The sequence below is a fragment of the Canis aureus genome, chromosome 5, assembly GCF_053574225.1.
Source record: "Canis aureus isolate CA01 chromosome 5, VMU_Caureus_v.1.0, whole genome shotgun sequence".
In the NCBI taxonomy this organism is placed as follows: Eukaryota; Metazoa; Chordata; class Mammalia; order Carnivora; family Canidae; genus Canis; species Canis aureus.
Genome location: NC_135615.1, coordinates 62868739 through 62883006, shown reverse-complemented (window position 1 = coordinate 62883006; position 14268 = coordinate 62868739). Strand labels below are relative to the sequence as shown.

General features: G+C 34.8%; 1 protein-coding gene across 5 annotated transcripts in view; it reads right to left on the bottom strand.

Annotated features, from left to right (window-relative positions):
• RPGRIP1L (RPGRIP1 like) overlaps positions 1–14268 on the bottom strand; it is a 105402-nt gene that overhangs the window by 75985 nt on the left and 15149 nt on the right. For all 5 annotated transcript variants that reach the window (XM_077898406.1, XM_077898402.1, XM_077898401.1 and 2 more), the window contains 3 exons: positions 5794–5899; positions 3054–3200; positions 1693–1766 (listed from right to left, as the gene is read on the bottom strand). In XM_077898406.1, the coding sequence (XP_077754532.1) occupies positions 1693–1766; positions 3054–3200; positions 5794–5899 (327 nt within the window). The remainder of the gene's footprint in view (positions 1–1692; positions 1767–3053; positions 3201–5793; positions 5900–14268) is intronic.

Here is a 14268-nt window from a genome sequence, read left to right as displayed (position 1 = left end):
GGTACTACATTGGAGTCTCAGCAATGCTGTGTGACTCTATACAAGTCTCTCAATTTTTCTTCAGTCTCAGTTTTCACATTTCTAAAATATGGGGATAGCACTATTCTCTGCCCTATAATGCAGCAGTTGTGTCATCTATATATACTGAAATTTGGAATTTTCAAACACAGAACTATTAAATATTTAGATATATAGCAATATAAACCCTGTATTTTTCTACAGAAATGTAAATGTAAAAGAGGAGGCATAATAAATGCTTTAAGTAAAATTAATCAGGGCTGATGAGAGAAAGGCCAGAACAAAGCAATAGGGCCAAATGATCTGGAAGGGGTCCAAGGTAGATCCCACATAAAGATTTTTAGCCAGTCTACCCTTGAGAGAGAGAGCCCCAGGTATTATTTTATAACTGATGTCTGAATCTGCTATTGATAACTTTTAATGTAATGAGCCACTATGCAAAGATAATCAACACTAGTAGGTAAACAGATGATCTATGCCACTGGAATGACGCCTAACAATAATCTAGGTATCTTTTCAAAGTAAAAATAACTAAAAGCCTTATCACCACACTCTTTAGGTATGATTTGATTAATTTACAAAATGTACCTTTAGTTTATAAAACATCCAAAACATACAGTTAAAAAGTTAAGAGGTGTATCTGTGTGTCAGATGGCTACTTTCTGATGTTTCAGAATACACTCAATAGGGCCAACTGTTGAATATTAACTATAACATATACCTTCCAATATTTATATTAAATTTACTTTCATATGAACCTGTATTTATCCTTCATCAGTTACCATATACTGAAAAGACTTAAAAATACACACATATACAGACACACAGATATCTGTACTGCTTAACTAATAAGCTTAGCTGTGGTATAGAATTTTGTTTCTAACATTATCAGAAGGGATTAATTTTTAAAATACCATCACTATGAGGTTGATTAAAAAACAAAACTGAACTAGCTCTTTCAAATTTTATATGAGGGGGTACACCTGGCTGCTAGTTGGAAGAGCCTGCAACTCTTGATCTCAGGGTCATGAGTTTCAGCCCCACGTTGGGTGTAAAGATTACTTCTACAAATAAACTTAAAACAATTTATCTTGAGAGAAAGATATTTTCTCTTTATAAGGAACAGAGACAATTTTAAGTGCACACGTTTGTTTTCCACCAAGAGAATCACTCTCAGCTAATAAGCTGGGTAGTCCAGGGAAGAGACCAGGGCTTGGAGAGACCAGAAGATGCACAAATCCAAGTTTTATCACTACACAGCTTTATGAATGTAGAGAAGTGACTTAATTCTGTTTTGTTTTCATTGCAAAATGGGCATTTACAATACCTACATTTCCTGGTTGTTATGAGAAATTTATAATAATGTATGAAGAGTATTTAGCATAGCCTGCTTGCTTACAGTTTATATTCAATAAATGGTAATAGCAACAAAGTGATATGATTTTCTAGTAAGAGTCTACTGCTCGGCTTAAACAATTTCTTACCTATACCTAAAAAAAGCTATTTTTATTTTAATATATATGTGTATATATATTACATTAAATTATATATATATATTTCTTGCAATCATTCATTGCTAATTTTTTAATCACTATTAGACATTCTGACATCTACTGCTTTGATATAAAAGATCTCAAACAAGGGAATGAGAAAACGCATGTATTCATGATTTACCTGTTATAAAGTTTATCATAGTTTTCCTTTAAAAGTTCCCGTTCCTTTTCTAAATCATTAATTCTATCCTGCAGCTAAAATGAAAAGAAAATGACACATTAGGTGATTATCAAATAAAACCACACGGGGGTAAAATAACATGAGGGGAGGCTAACATGTTTCCATCTTTATTTCTAAATTGCAGTTGCTAACTAGTCAACTTATATTTTCTGTATTTAATTTAGCATTGATTTTTTCCAAGTTGTTAAGTAAACATGAAATTAATATTTCTGTTTTAATTTAGCAGAAATGTATGCATTGCTTTATGGTGACATGTGTCAAATCTCAATAAAGAATGTGTTAAAAGTTTGCTATGAAGTCTGAGAAACATAATATTTTTTACTTTCCTCCCTGATGAATTCTATCATTACATTCATTTTGTATTAATTTCCAATTGGCCCATAAAAAATAAAAGGATTAACTTTTCTTTTGGTTCACGGCTCAAACAAATCTTGTCAATCACAATTTACTCTCAAGACACAATTTTTTATGTTTGCTAGCCATCTAATGTGCAATGAATGTACAAAGAATCAGTAGCACATCTAATGAATCATATATCCTGTTTTACCCTAATGAATATTTTTAGAAATAAACTCAGGATAATCATTACAGCTTTACAACTAAAAAGTAGCTTTCTGTATTTATTTCTAGCATTCATGTTTAAGTTTTATTCACCAGTATATTTTGTAGTTACAATGTTTTCCTGTGGGTGAGAGACTCTCAAAATTCATTTCTATGTTCGTAATTCTCTTTTGATGCTAGTTTGAGACACAGTAAGGATTCTTTCAAGATAAGAGCAGAATGTAGGCATCTTATTTATTTCATTGCCATTCTCTTTCAGGACAAGTTTAACAGACTACAGGAAGAGACTGTGCTAGCTTGGAGACATGAGTAGCAACGAGAATAGAAAGATGAGTTTTCAAATAACTTCCTAGAAATAAAATGAAATAATTTCACAAAATTGCTGATGTTGCACGACAGACTATCCCTCTCCTCAGAAACAGATGTGTCCTCTAACGTGGTCTTGGTATCTCAAATGGCTAATCAGATGTTGAGGCAGAGAAGGTTAAGTTCCACTGGGAAGTCGTGTTTTCTTTTTCCTCAAGAGTCAATCCATTAGGTAAACAGTGGGTATCAGCACATTTGCAAGTATTTTTAGGCACTGAGTTGGCATGACTATATTTGCTGTGCTCAAAGCACCATGTATGTAGTTTAGGATCTTCAAGTAAACATATTTTTAAAATGTCTCTATTTTACTTTATTGAAACAGTGACAGAGAAGTTTTAATACAAGGAATGGCTAATAAACTCTTGGGAGCTTACCTCTTCTATTTTTCTTTCAGAAAATGTCATGGAATGTAATTGTTTCTCAAGACTGCAGCATTTTAAACGTTGCTCTTTGAGTTGCATATTTAGCTCATCTCCGTTTGCCATCAAGGCATCATGGCTGATCCGGAGTCTTCTTTGCTTCTAAAAAACAAAAAGAAAATCTTTTCAAAATTATTTTTGGATTCTGTGTTTAGTAAGTAATTACAATTTTGTAAGTGAATTTACTCCTAAAGTTCACAATATACAGATTATTCTTCACCTCATAAACAATATATATGTGCTACTTGTCCATGGAGACACTATTGACCTAAGTGTATAATTAGGAAAAAAATATAGGGTTATCTTAGCACAGAGTCACATAAAGAAAACGTTTTGTCCTTTATTTCCTCCTAGTTTTTGACTGGTTGATTAGCGACCGGTGAGTAAATTAGTTTTAGCAATTTTTTTCCTTTCTGCTGTGGTTACAATGGTTGGACATGCTAAGAATGCTGCCACATGGGTCAAAATAAATGTTAACCATAGATAATCAAACTTGAAAGGATTTGTCACCACAGCACATAAACAGCCTAAGAGAGGGTTGTTTTAATACAACTAGATTGAAATTTTCAATTCAGTAAAAATAATTACTAAAGTCGTCTTAATTTTTAGAAACAAAATTTTGTCTATCTATCTATCTATCTATCTATCTATCTATCTATCTATCTATTTATTTATTTATAAGTAATCTCTATGCCCAATATGGGGCTTGAACTCACTACTCTGAGATCAAGGGTAGCATGCTCCAACGACCGAACCAGCTAGGCATCCCAATTCCTTAATTTTTAAAATGGCATTTATGAATGTTTTAGATTCAAATTTATATTCTTAAATGCCAATACTTTTTTTAATAAATAAAAAGATGATCATATTAAAGTCTTTCCAGAGAGACCAAAAGACCATAACATGAAATGGCTCATCTGCTAATTAATATCCCTTAACATTCTACAGAAGTTCTCCAATCATTTATTTTTTATTTTTTTAAAAGATTTTATTTATTTATTCACGAGAGACACAGAGAGAGGCACAGACACAGGCAGAGGGAGAAGCAGGCTCCATGCAGGGAGCCCGACATGGGACTCAATCCCGGGTCTCCAGGATCATACCCTGGGCTGAAGGCAGCACTAAACCGTTGAGCCACCCAGGCTGCCCTCTCCAATCATTTAAAAGAAACATTGCTACTGAGTAACTGGAGTCCAGTTTTTGTTAATCTTGGATTATATTATAGCATGCTATCTTTAACCAGCTTTTCCTGGGCCTCCTGCCTCATTTGCTAAAGCTGTTGGTCTGAACTTTTCAAATCTTTCTTTACGCAATACCAAATCCCAAGAGGAACCTGTGCTATTGCAGTCGCTTGTCATAGTTGGTATTTGAACAAATACTTGGCAGCACTGTTAAATGGAAGTCAAAAAGGTGAAAGTGACAAAAGAATGTAAGCTCAGTCTTTATTTCCTTTCCTAATTCTCAATGTTAGAAATGGCCCTCAGCTCTGTGTTTTCTTAATCTCCCTCTTCTATCTTTGGGCAGATAGTGCTATCGTCTCTACTCTCCAATTCAGCTTCTCTCTTTCATAAACCCTCATATTTATATGGAAGGCAGTTACTACTTCACATTTAAGGAGGTTCATGCAGGAGGGAAAACACTAACCAAAACACATTTTAAAAATATTTATCTAATTCAATAGTAAATTTAAGCTTCAGATCACCCTATGCTGCCCATCAATTTACTGCTTTCCTTGTCTCAGTACTTTAAGGAAAGTACTGCTTAATATGAATTCTCATCTGGAATGTTTTGGGGTTCATTAATTCCAGAATCTATGTTAATTATGCAGTGCCAATAAATAGGAGCCTTCTGATGGCATATTTCTGTGGGGCCACAATCCTAAGGCAGCCATGGGGATGAAGAGTCCTGAGTATTGTCAACAAAAATGGTTAAGATCTAAAATAAGTAGACTGGATCCCTGGGTGGCGCAGCGGTTTGGCGCCTGCCTTTGGCCCGGGGCGTGATCCTGGAGACCCGGGATCGAATCCCACGTCAGGCTCCCTGCATGGAGCCTGCTTCTCCCTCTACCTGTGTCTCTGCCTCTCTGTCTCTCTCTGTGTGACTATCATGAATAAATAAATAAAATCTTTAAAAAAAAATAAAATAAAAAAAAATAAAATAAGTAGACTGATAGCTGACATGATGGGCACTCAAATATTTTGTGATAATGGTAGATAGTGACAAAACAAAACACCACACCAAAGAAAGATTGAACAAAACCTGATTACTGATGTATTTATAAGTTGGTCTATCTTGGATATCTCATAAGTGCTTATAACTGAAGATAGATGCAAATACATTTAAACCTTCAGTGCTATGTGCCCATATAATTACAGATAAAAGGAGTCAAAAATACATTTTCTTGGCATGAAATAATTTATGATGTCTATTATTTTAAGAAGACAGGTATTTAAGAAAAGTCCAAGCAGTTATTTCTTTAGTTATTAAGTTATAAATTACAAATAACATATGAAGTTATACACATTTAAGAATAAAAAGAGCATCTTTAAAAATAACTTTCTAGTGTTAGGACCATTCTATTTAAAAAATACAACTTAAACACTATCTTTGATAGTATATCTCTGTATATACTAGGTATACACATAGATACATTTGTATCTATGCATCACCATAATAAAATAAATGATCACATTACCTCTTGAAGCTGAATAAATTTTCCTTCCATTACTGAAAGAGCATTGCTTTTCTCCACTAGTTGTTTATGAAGCTTAATCATTTCTACATTGTCCCGAATGTTTGACCTTCAACGATGTGTTTAAGAAAAAAAGAGACAAAGTAAAAAATGCAAGGCAAAAGGAAAAAAATCTGTGGTGGAATCACAATTTTTCATTGAAACATTACCTAGGAAAAATTTATACACTTGCATATCAATCACCAAGGTTTTTAGTTTACTATACACTTAGGATAGATTACTTAATGCCAACAACTCACTGTTCTTGAACTTTGTTAAACTCATATATTCTCAGAGTTTGAAGGGAGATTCAAATTTGATGACTTGTATCACCCCTATAACAACTTACAATATGCACTTAAAACCATTTTACAGCGTCCTGAAAGAGTTAAAGGACATCAGTCTATAGCACAGTAATGGTTCCACCCCCAAACTTCATACTTATTTTAAGGACGATCATACTACTTTTCCCTAAGAGAAAAATATGCAAGACAGCCACTCATCTTCCTACCACTCCCTCGAAACAAATGGTATCATAAGATTACCATTTATTGGAGTTTCCTCCTGGAGTTTCAACTTTTCAAAATATTTCCCAAAAAAGTGACTTAGCATTTTATACTAATAATGCCCAAAGCTGGCATTTAAATATGTTGCAGATGTGCCTTTAGCTGTAAGAGATCATTTAACGTCCACAGGGTATATAGAAACTCTATATGCTGCAATACTAGTTTGTATTTTTCCTACTGAGATTAAAGCAAATGTAGAATTTAACAGGAAGATCTTGTTAAAGGTTAATCACAGATCTAAATGAATACCCGTTTTCAAAAGGCATTTACTTTCCTGACAGAGAAAGACTCCTTAATTTAATACGTTTTACATTCAAAAAAGTATTTTAGAAATTGTGAAGCTCGGTTTTAAAACTTCATTTCCTTAAAAAAAAAACATAAAAAATTTTAAATTCAGAAAATTATTTCAGGATTTAAAGTAAGTAATTTTACTTCCAAAACTTATCTAGTGTACACATATTGGAAAAATTGTCACAATGCCCTACTGGAACCAGAAAATGGACTACAAAGCTCACACATCTGTAAACCAGCTGAGGACTTGAAATACTTAATTTTCCTCTTTGATATTTGAAAGTTCATTGTATTTTGGCATCGGACAGTTAGTTGTCCTCACACAGAAGATAAACAAGTCCAAGAACCTGGATCTTACCCAGGATACAGTCTTAACACAATGTTAAAATAATTATGTGTCTAAAACACGTTATCTAGTAGTTCTGAGCACACATTCTGCAGTACACTCTCTATTCTTCCTCATAGCATGCTCTTTATTCACTAAAAATATTATAATATGAAGGGAAAACATATTTTACATAAATCAAATAAAGAAGATATTCACTTTTTCATAATTAGAAACCAAAATATAACAATCTGTTTTCTCCAGAATTACTTGGTTTGACCACTCAATGGTGACTGACAGTTATTGATATGGAAGGATTGAACTATTCAAATAATTTCAAATCTCTTCTTACATTTTCAGTCATCTCCGATATTTTCTTGTTTTTAAACATTTAGTATTTTCAAGAAAAATATATATACATTTATATATGTTTGAGTAACAATTACTTAACGATAAAAACAAAGAATTAAGCACCAATAACTCATTCAGCCACACAAGGTTATAGAAATAATAGGTTTTAATTTTGAATTTTCTCTGTAAGGCAAAGGATGGTAAACATCTTTCAAAAACTTTTTAGTGTGTTTTAAGTGGTGGATGTTTACCTGAATATTTTCCTAACCTCCTTGAAGATTAAACTTTTCAAAATATTGCCAAGAAAAGTGACTTCGTATCTTATGCTAATAATGCCCAACAGGTGGACACAAATGCAACTTTAGTAGAGTTAGAAAACAACAATAATAATGTGGTCCTTGGGATCCCTGGGTGGCGCAGCGGTTTGGCGCCTGCCTTTGGCCCAGGGCGCGATCCTGGAGACCCGGGATCGAATCCCACGTCGGGCTCCGGGTGCATGGAGCCTGCTTCTCCCTCTGCCTGTGTCTCTGCCTCTCTCTTTCTCTCTCTGTGACTATCATAAATAAATAAAAATTTAAAAAAAAAATAATAATGTGGTCCTTTAAATAAAAAGTCAATTTGCTTAAGAGTACACTTGCAACACCTGCAAGTCTTTAATGATTATTTTCAAGTGTCAGTTTTTAGGGGCTTTATCTGTAAGAGTCATTGTTATGATTAGATTTTTAACAATGATTTATTTATTTGAGAGAGAGAGAGAAAAAGAGCATACAAGTGGGAGAGGCTTAGGGAGAGAGAACTTGAAGAGGATTCTGAGCTGAGCGTGGAGCCCAACACAGGCTCAATCTCAATCTCATAAACCTGAGATCACAACTTGAGCTGAAACCAAGAGTTGGGTGCTTAACTGACTGTGCCACCCAGGTGCCCCTATGATTAGACATTTTTGAGGGTCATGGTGGGAAGAAGAGGCTGGCTGCTTAGCTGAAAGTCCTAAATAGAAGATCAAAATCAACAATGTGATAAGTGTGACCTGGCCTGTAGGAAGACATAGAATGGAAAATTGTCTCAAGCCTGACAATTGACTCAACATCTTTCATAGGCCAATGAAATATGATAAAAAAAAATACAGGGGGAGATTGAGAGGGAAAGAAGGGAAAGGAATGTCAGAAGAAGCTGACAAGGATTGTGAGGATGATGGAGGCAAGAGGGGGCTAGAGTCGGTGCTTAGAGGCTTGTCCTACACCTCTGTACTAGGAGGAGGTCCTCAGGTTGGTTTCCTTTGAAGAACAGAGATGGAGTTAATTTTATAAGCAGTATTTTAAGTGACTGCCACGCCATACTTTCTTGCTCTCTTTCATGCACTGTGATGGGAACATCACATCTTCAGGATGACAACATTCTAACAAAAAGAACGATCCATGGTAAAAAACATTCAGATGAACTCTGACAGTCATGCAACAATTCATACATGCTGCATTACACATGGTGAAATGATCTGCAAACAGATATCAAGCAGTCTAATTATGTGCTTTGTAAAAATAAATTTCTCAAATTTTTCAACAAGGATTTTGCAAAAAACCTTGGACAATTAAGTTGGAAAATGCAGTTTCTTTTCTTTCTCTTGTTTTTTTATAGACCTATTATTTAGAATTATGATCAAATCTTCTAAAACTATTGGAAGAGTTGTTGACCCATCTCTAGATTAAAAACAAACTGAAATAAATTAGATTTTATGTTGAAAAAAGTAATCCAGTTCAACAACCTATGTGCCAAGTTTCCCTCATATAATTGGAAACAGTCAAGCAATAAACTCTGAAAAAGGAATTTCTAATGGAAGCCTTGAAAACACTTGACTCCAGCTTTGCTACTGGGTGCCATAATAAATCCAGAAACTTAAAACCTCAGATACACTGGAGAAGGAAAAACTTTCAGTGGAGCTATGTAATGTATAGTCTAATATGAAATCTTAAGAAGCAAAAATCTTTCCTTCAGTGAAAGTATCTTATACTTTACTCCCCAGGCACACAGCTCTCTCACCCTACCCTGTCCCCCAACCCTCATCACCATTTCACTCTTTGTACCAGCAGAGAATGCTAAAGAAAGCCTCTTGATTTTTTTGAGGCAAAAATGTTATGATATTTAACACCATTTAGAAGAGAAGGCTGTAGAATACAGAAGCTAGGCTATGAGATTCTGGAAAGTAATTGAGTAAAATATTTATGACAGAATGGAGAGGCTCTCTCTGAATCATAGTTTTAAGCTGACTAAATTTGGGGGATAAGGTTGAAGACAACTTTAGGATTAAAACATGTCTACTGTATTTTTTTTTTTTAAACAGTGGACGACATTCTGTAAGCATATTGTTAAAAGAAATGTAGGTTATCCATAGCTTTTACTAGGGGTACACAGGTAACAGTCACTAGCAAGGTAACACTACTGATTAAGATTACAGAAGGTTGCTGGTAAATTAAATGGAACAAGCTTCACTAAAAAGCTGAGGAAAGTCTATTTGAAAGGTAATGGTTTTTGCTCAAAACTGCTACCTGAGTTCATAGGTGAAAATAATGCTCCCTAAGATTGCATAAGGGAAAACATTTGTCTGTGTACGTTTATTTGCCTCTGGATCATACCTTTCTTGTGATGGTGAGTCAAAATATAAATCAGAGCTCAATATTTTCTTACTCGCAACACCCATGAGGAATGGAGAGAAACAATTTTGTCAAGCACTCTAAATGCACAGAATCACTCTCTTACGAAAATGGAGCGGGCACTCCCAAGGACTGGTTGGAGACAGGAAGAACCGAAATCCTGGCTGATTTTCTTAAAGGGATCATTTTGCAGATCAAATTTAATAGATTCCAACTAGTAGTGGCAATCTGAGAATTCCATTCAATATATCCAAAAGCTCAATGGAGAATGTTGGTTTACCAGCAATTAAGTTGCCAAGGTGAAGGTTTTGTATTTTTATTTTTTGCTAGAATTATACCAAGTCAGTCCAATGATGTAAGTTACTTCACAATTATCAGAAGCAACCATTGGCATGATACAGGTTTTTGATAAACCAAAGAAAAAAACCCAGAAAGTTGATTAAAATACATACCACTTACTTAGTAGACAAAAATCTTTCAAACATGAGGTCCCTAGGGGATGAAAGTGTGCTGCTTAAAAGGTAGGGAACAACTTACGTGTTTCATTCTCTTTACTTTATAGCTGAGGTAGCTAACCAAGGCTTATGAGCAAAGTAAAGAATTTGGCCAGAGTCCTTACATGAGAGAGCTGCCAGTCAAATCCAATCTTAAGAGACCACTTCTTCCCACTTTTATTTTTTAATTTTTCTTAAATATTTTATTTATTCATGAGAGAGAGAGAGAGAGAGAGAAAAAGAGAGAGAGGCAGAGGCACAGGCAGAAGGAGAAGCAGGCTCCATGCAGGGAGCCCGACGCAGGACTCGATCCCGGGACTCCAGGATCACACTCGGGGCTGAAGGCAGGCACCAAACCACTGAGCCACCCAGGGATCCCCACTTCTTCCCATTCTTTTAGGCTGTTTCCCTCCTCAGAGATATTCCTAGTTCTAGCTGTGTCTCCACTCTCAAGTATGTCCTACTATACCAGTTACTACAAATTGTGACAATTTGTGTGGTTCATATTAAGTGCTGAGAAAATGTCAAGCTGATATCCCAGAAAGATAGATTATATTAATATTAAAAAACACAGGGAGAAGAGAAATGATATTTGGGTGTGATACTTTCTACTGGGCAAATTCTAAGGTATTTAAAACAACAGCAAAAGCTTGGTGGATATATTTTTAAAAAAATGACAGATCACCTGCCTGTGTAATAATAATGTGTGCATGGTTATCCTTGGCCCCAGTTACCCTTCCATCCAAAGACCAGATGTGCCCTCTAAATTAGGGGGCCGGGCAATCAGACAAATACAAATTGAGGGGCATTCTGCAAACAACTATCAATGGGCTGGAAATGGGGAACCACTCTGGAATAAAGGAAACCTAAAAGACACGACAATTAAATACATGACCCCTAATTGGATACTAGATCAAAACAAAGCAAAACAAACCAAAACCAGCTATTGGGAAAAAACAAAACAAAAAAACAGCTATCAGGGATACAATTGGGAAATGTGAAGATGGACTGTATAACAGTATTGCTGTTATTGTATTGTTAAGTGTCTAGAGTATGACAGCCATACTATGGTTATGCAGGAGGATGTCTCTGTTCCTAGAAGATACTTAGAAGTGTACAGAAGGCGAAATGATACATGTGTCTAACTCTCAGATGGAGGGAGGCAGTGGGAGGAAGGGAGAGAGGACAGAGAAGTGGGAAAAGTGCATGAATGCCAAATACAGAATAGACTTATGTCATTCACAAAGATACAAAGAGGTGAAAGGTATGTGAACGTTCAGACTACTATTCTTGCAACTTTTCTGTTGGTGCGCAATTTTTTAAAATAAAAAGCTGGGGAAGAAATTAAGAGTACCAGGAAGTAATCCTCTGTGTGCCTAGAAGGAAAAGATGGACTCCCTAAGGCCAAGCTGTTTCTTACATTGCATGGCTGCAAAAGGAATTTCTGTTTTAAGATTTGACAGTCTGCTGTCAACCAAAGGGAAGAGGGTAAATCAGAGTGTCTGGAACATTTATAGGTTAAATTTCCTCCACTGGGATATTGTGGAACTTACATGATTTTTAATTAAGAAGGTAAACACCCTAACATTTACTAAAAAAAACCACTTAGTACAAACTAGTTACACATTTGGTAAGAGTATAAATATTTTTGGAGTTGAAAAAGCCAATAAAAGGTAAAATCATTCTGATTTTAATGTTCACATACATGTGTTCACTGGTTACTGCTTTGCATTTAATTTAAGACGGCCTTTTTAATAAGCAGAAAATGTGCATTTTTATATTGTTTAAATTTTAATATGGATTTTTGTTCAAAACAACACAGACATTCAGGCTACTTGTAAATGATACAAGATTTTTTGCTAATGAGGCATTATGTAGAACATATGCAAAAATCACAACTCAGTCTTCCAAAATAGACCACAATAACAGGAAAAAACATGATTTTAATAAAAAAGAACAGCACTGGGCTTTTACTTCAAAGCAATTAAGGGCTTTGGATAACCAAAAGTTTATGTCAAGTTGATGCCAAACCAAACTGGTCTATTAAACACATACTATGAAGAGTTTCTGTAATATTCTATGAAAAAGCTCTTTGCCATAAATATCAAGCACCGCACTCTGAAGATTACGACTATGTTAGGTTCATGTTTGAGAACAAGGAGCCCAACATCCTGATCAGACTTCTAGAATTTCAAATTTGAAATAATGTATCCGTGAAAGAGAAGTTTAAATATGTTTTCCATTTTGTGATTTTTCTTTACAGTAAATTATACCAAGTTTTATATTCTCCCAACATTTTTTTTCAACAGTTTTCCATTAGCCTCAAAAAATTGCTGTTACACATAAAATTTTGAGCTATGTGTAAACATATAAGGAAAAAAGACTTAAAGACCTTTATTGGAAGTCATTTCTTCAGTTTTCAACAACTGTATTTCAAGGAACAATATGCTATTTACTAAAAGTGCCTTTCCTTTCTAAGCAAATAACATTTGATTTTCAATATTATAAAATCAGTGAGGTAAGGTACAAATTGGTTTCTTTGGCCTCTGCAACAAAGTTCCTTTACCTGTAATACTCATTTTTTCTCTAATTCTGGATGTGACAAAAGAGACTGCTACTGAGTGAATAATATAGCTCCCCACTGAGGGCCTTAGTTAATTTTTAGGGTAAACACATCCAGGTGTATATGTTGGTGTCTGTTGTTGACAATATTTATAGGAGAAAATATGCATACCTGTCTATTGCTCCACTGCTTCTGCTGTCCTAGCCTTAGGACTGAAGGACATTTGGATCTCCCTTCCAATGAACACTAGTTCCTGACGATCATATCCCTTTGGAAGAGGGAATGGCCAACACAGTATCCATCTTACTCTTTGGGAATTTGAGAAACATAACAGAGGAAGTAGTCACTGATAACCTTGTACTCAGCTGTTGAGTAAAGGTGATAGGGGTGGGCTCTAAGCTTGGACTTGGTCTAAGCACAGAATTTTTATATTTAGAAAATATTTTAAATATGGCTATTGGCAATTTATTAAGATCATATTCAGTGTTGAGGTCTGGTCCTTTAGCACTGTTCCTCACAAGGAATAACGTCTTGGTTTTCCAAGAAGACAAAGTCTAATCAGTTCTTCTTCCTAGGGGAAAAGGGATAACTCCTACGTATTCAAGTTGGTTCAAAGCCAGTACTCAAATTGTATCATCTAATATAATTCTCAAAAACATTCATGTGTCTTTTGCCTTCCCCTTATAAGAGTATACAAATATCACTAAATATATAGAATTTCATTATGTAACTTAATTTTACACATAACTTTTCAGGAACAGAAGTTATCAGAGAATACTAACCATTTGAATCTTTGAAATAGAAAGCTTCTTCTGTATTTTCAGCTAACTTTATTGTTTTTAAAGTAAGTCTCATATGATGCATCTTTTCCTAGTTTTTTCAAATATTACAATGGCAGGTTAGTTTGTTAAAGGAGGATTAAACTGAATCCAAAATGAGAAACTAGAAAATCATACTGGCTTTTCAAAATGAGAATCTAGCCACAGAAGCATGATATCATATACACTGGAGGGGGAAAAATAAATAGAGATCTAGGTCTGGTTTAAAAAACATTAAGGGAGAAATAGGAGACATAAGAGATGTCAGATGTAATGTGTAGAGCTCATCTGAATTCCAAACAGGAGAAGACATGTTCAGGGAAGTTTGAAATATAGGCTGGTATTAGAAGGTATCAAAGAATTGCTGTTAACTTTGTTAGGTGCAA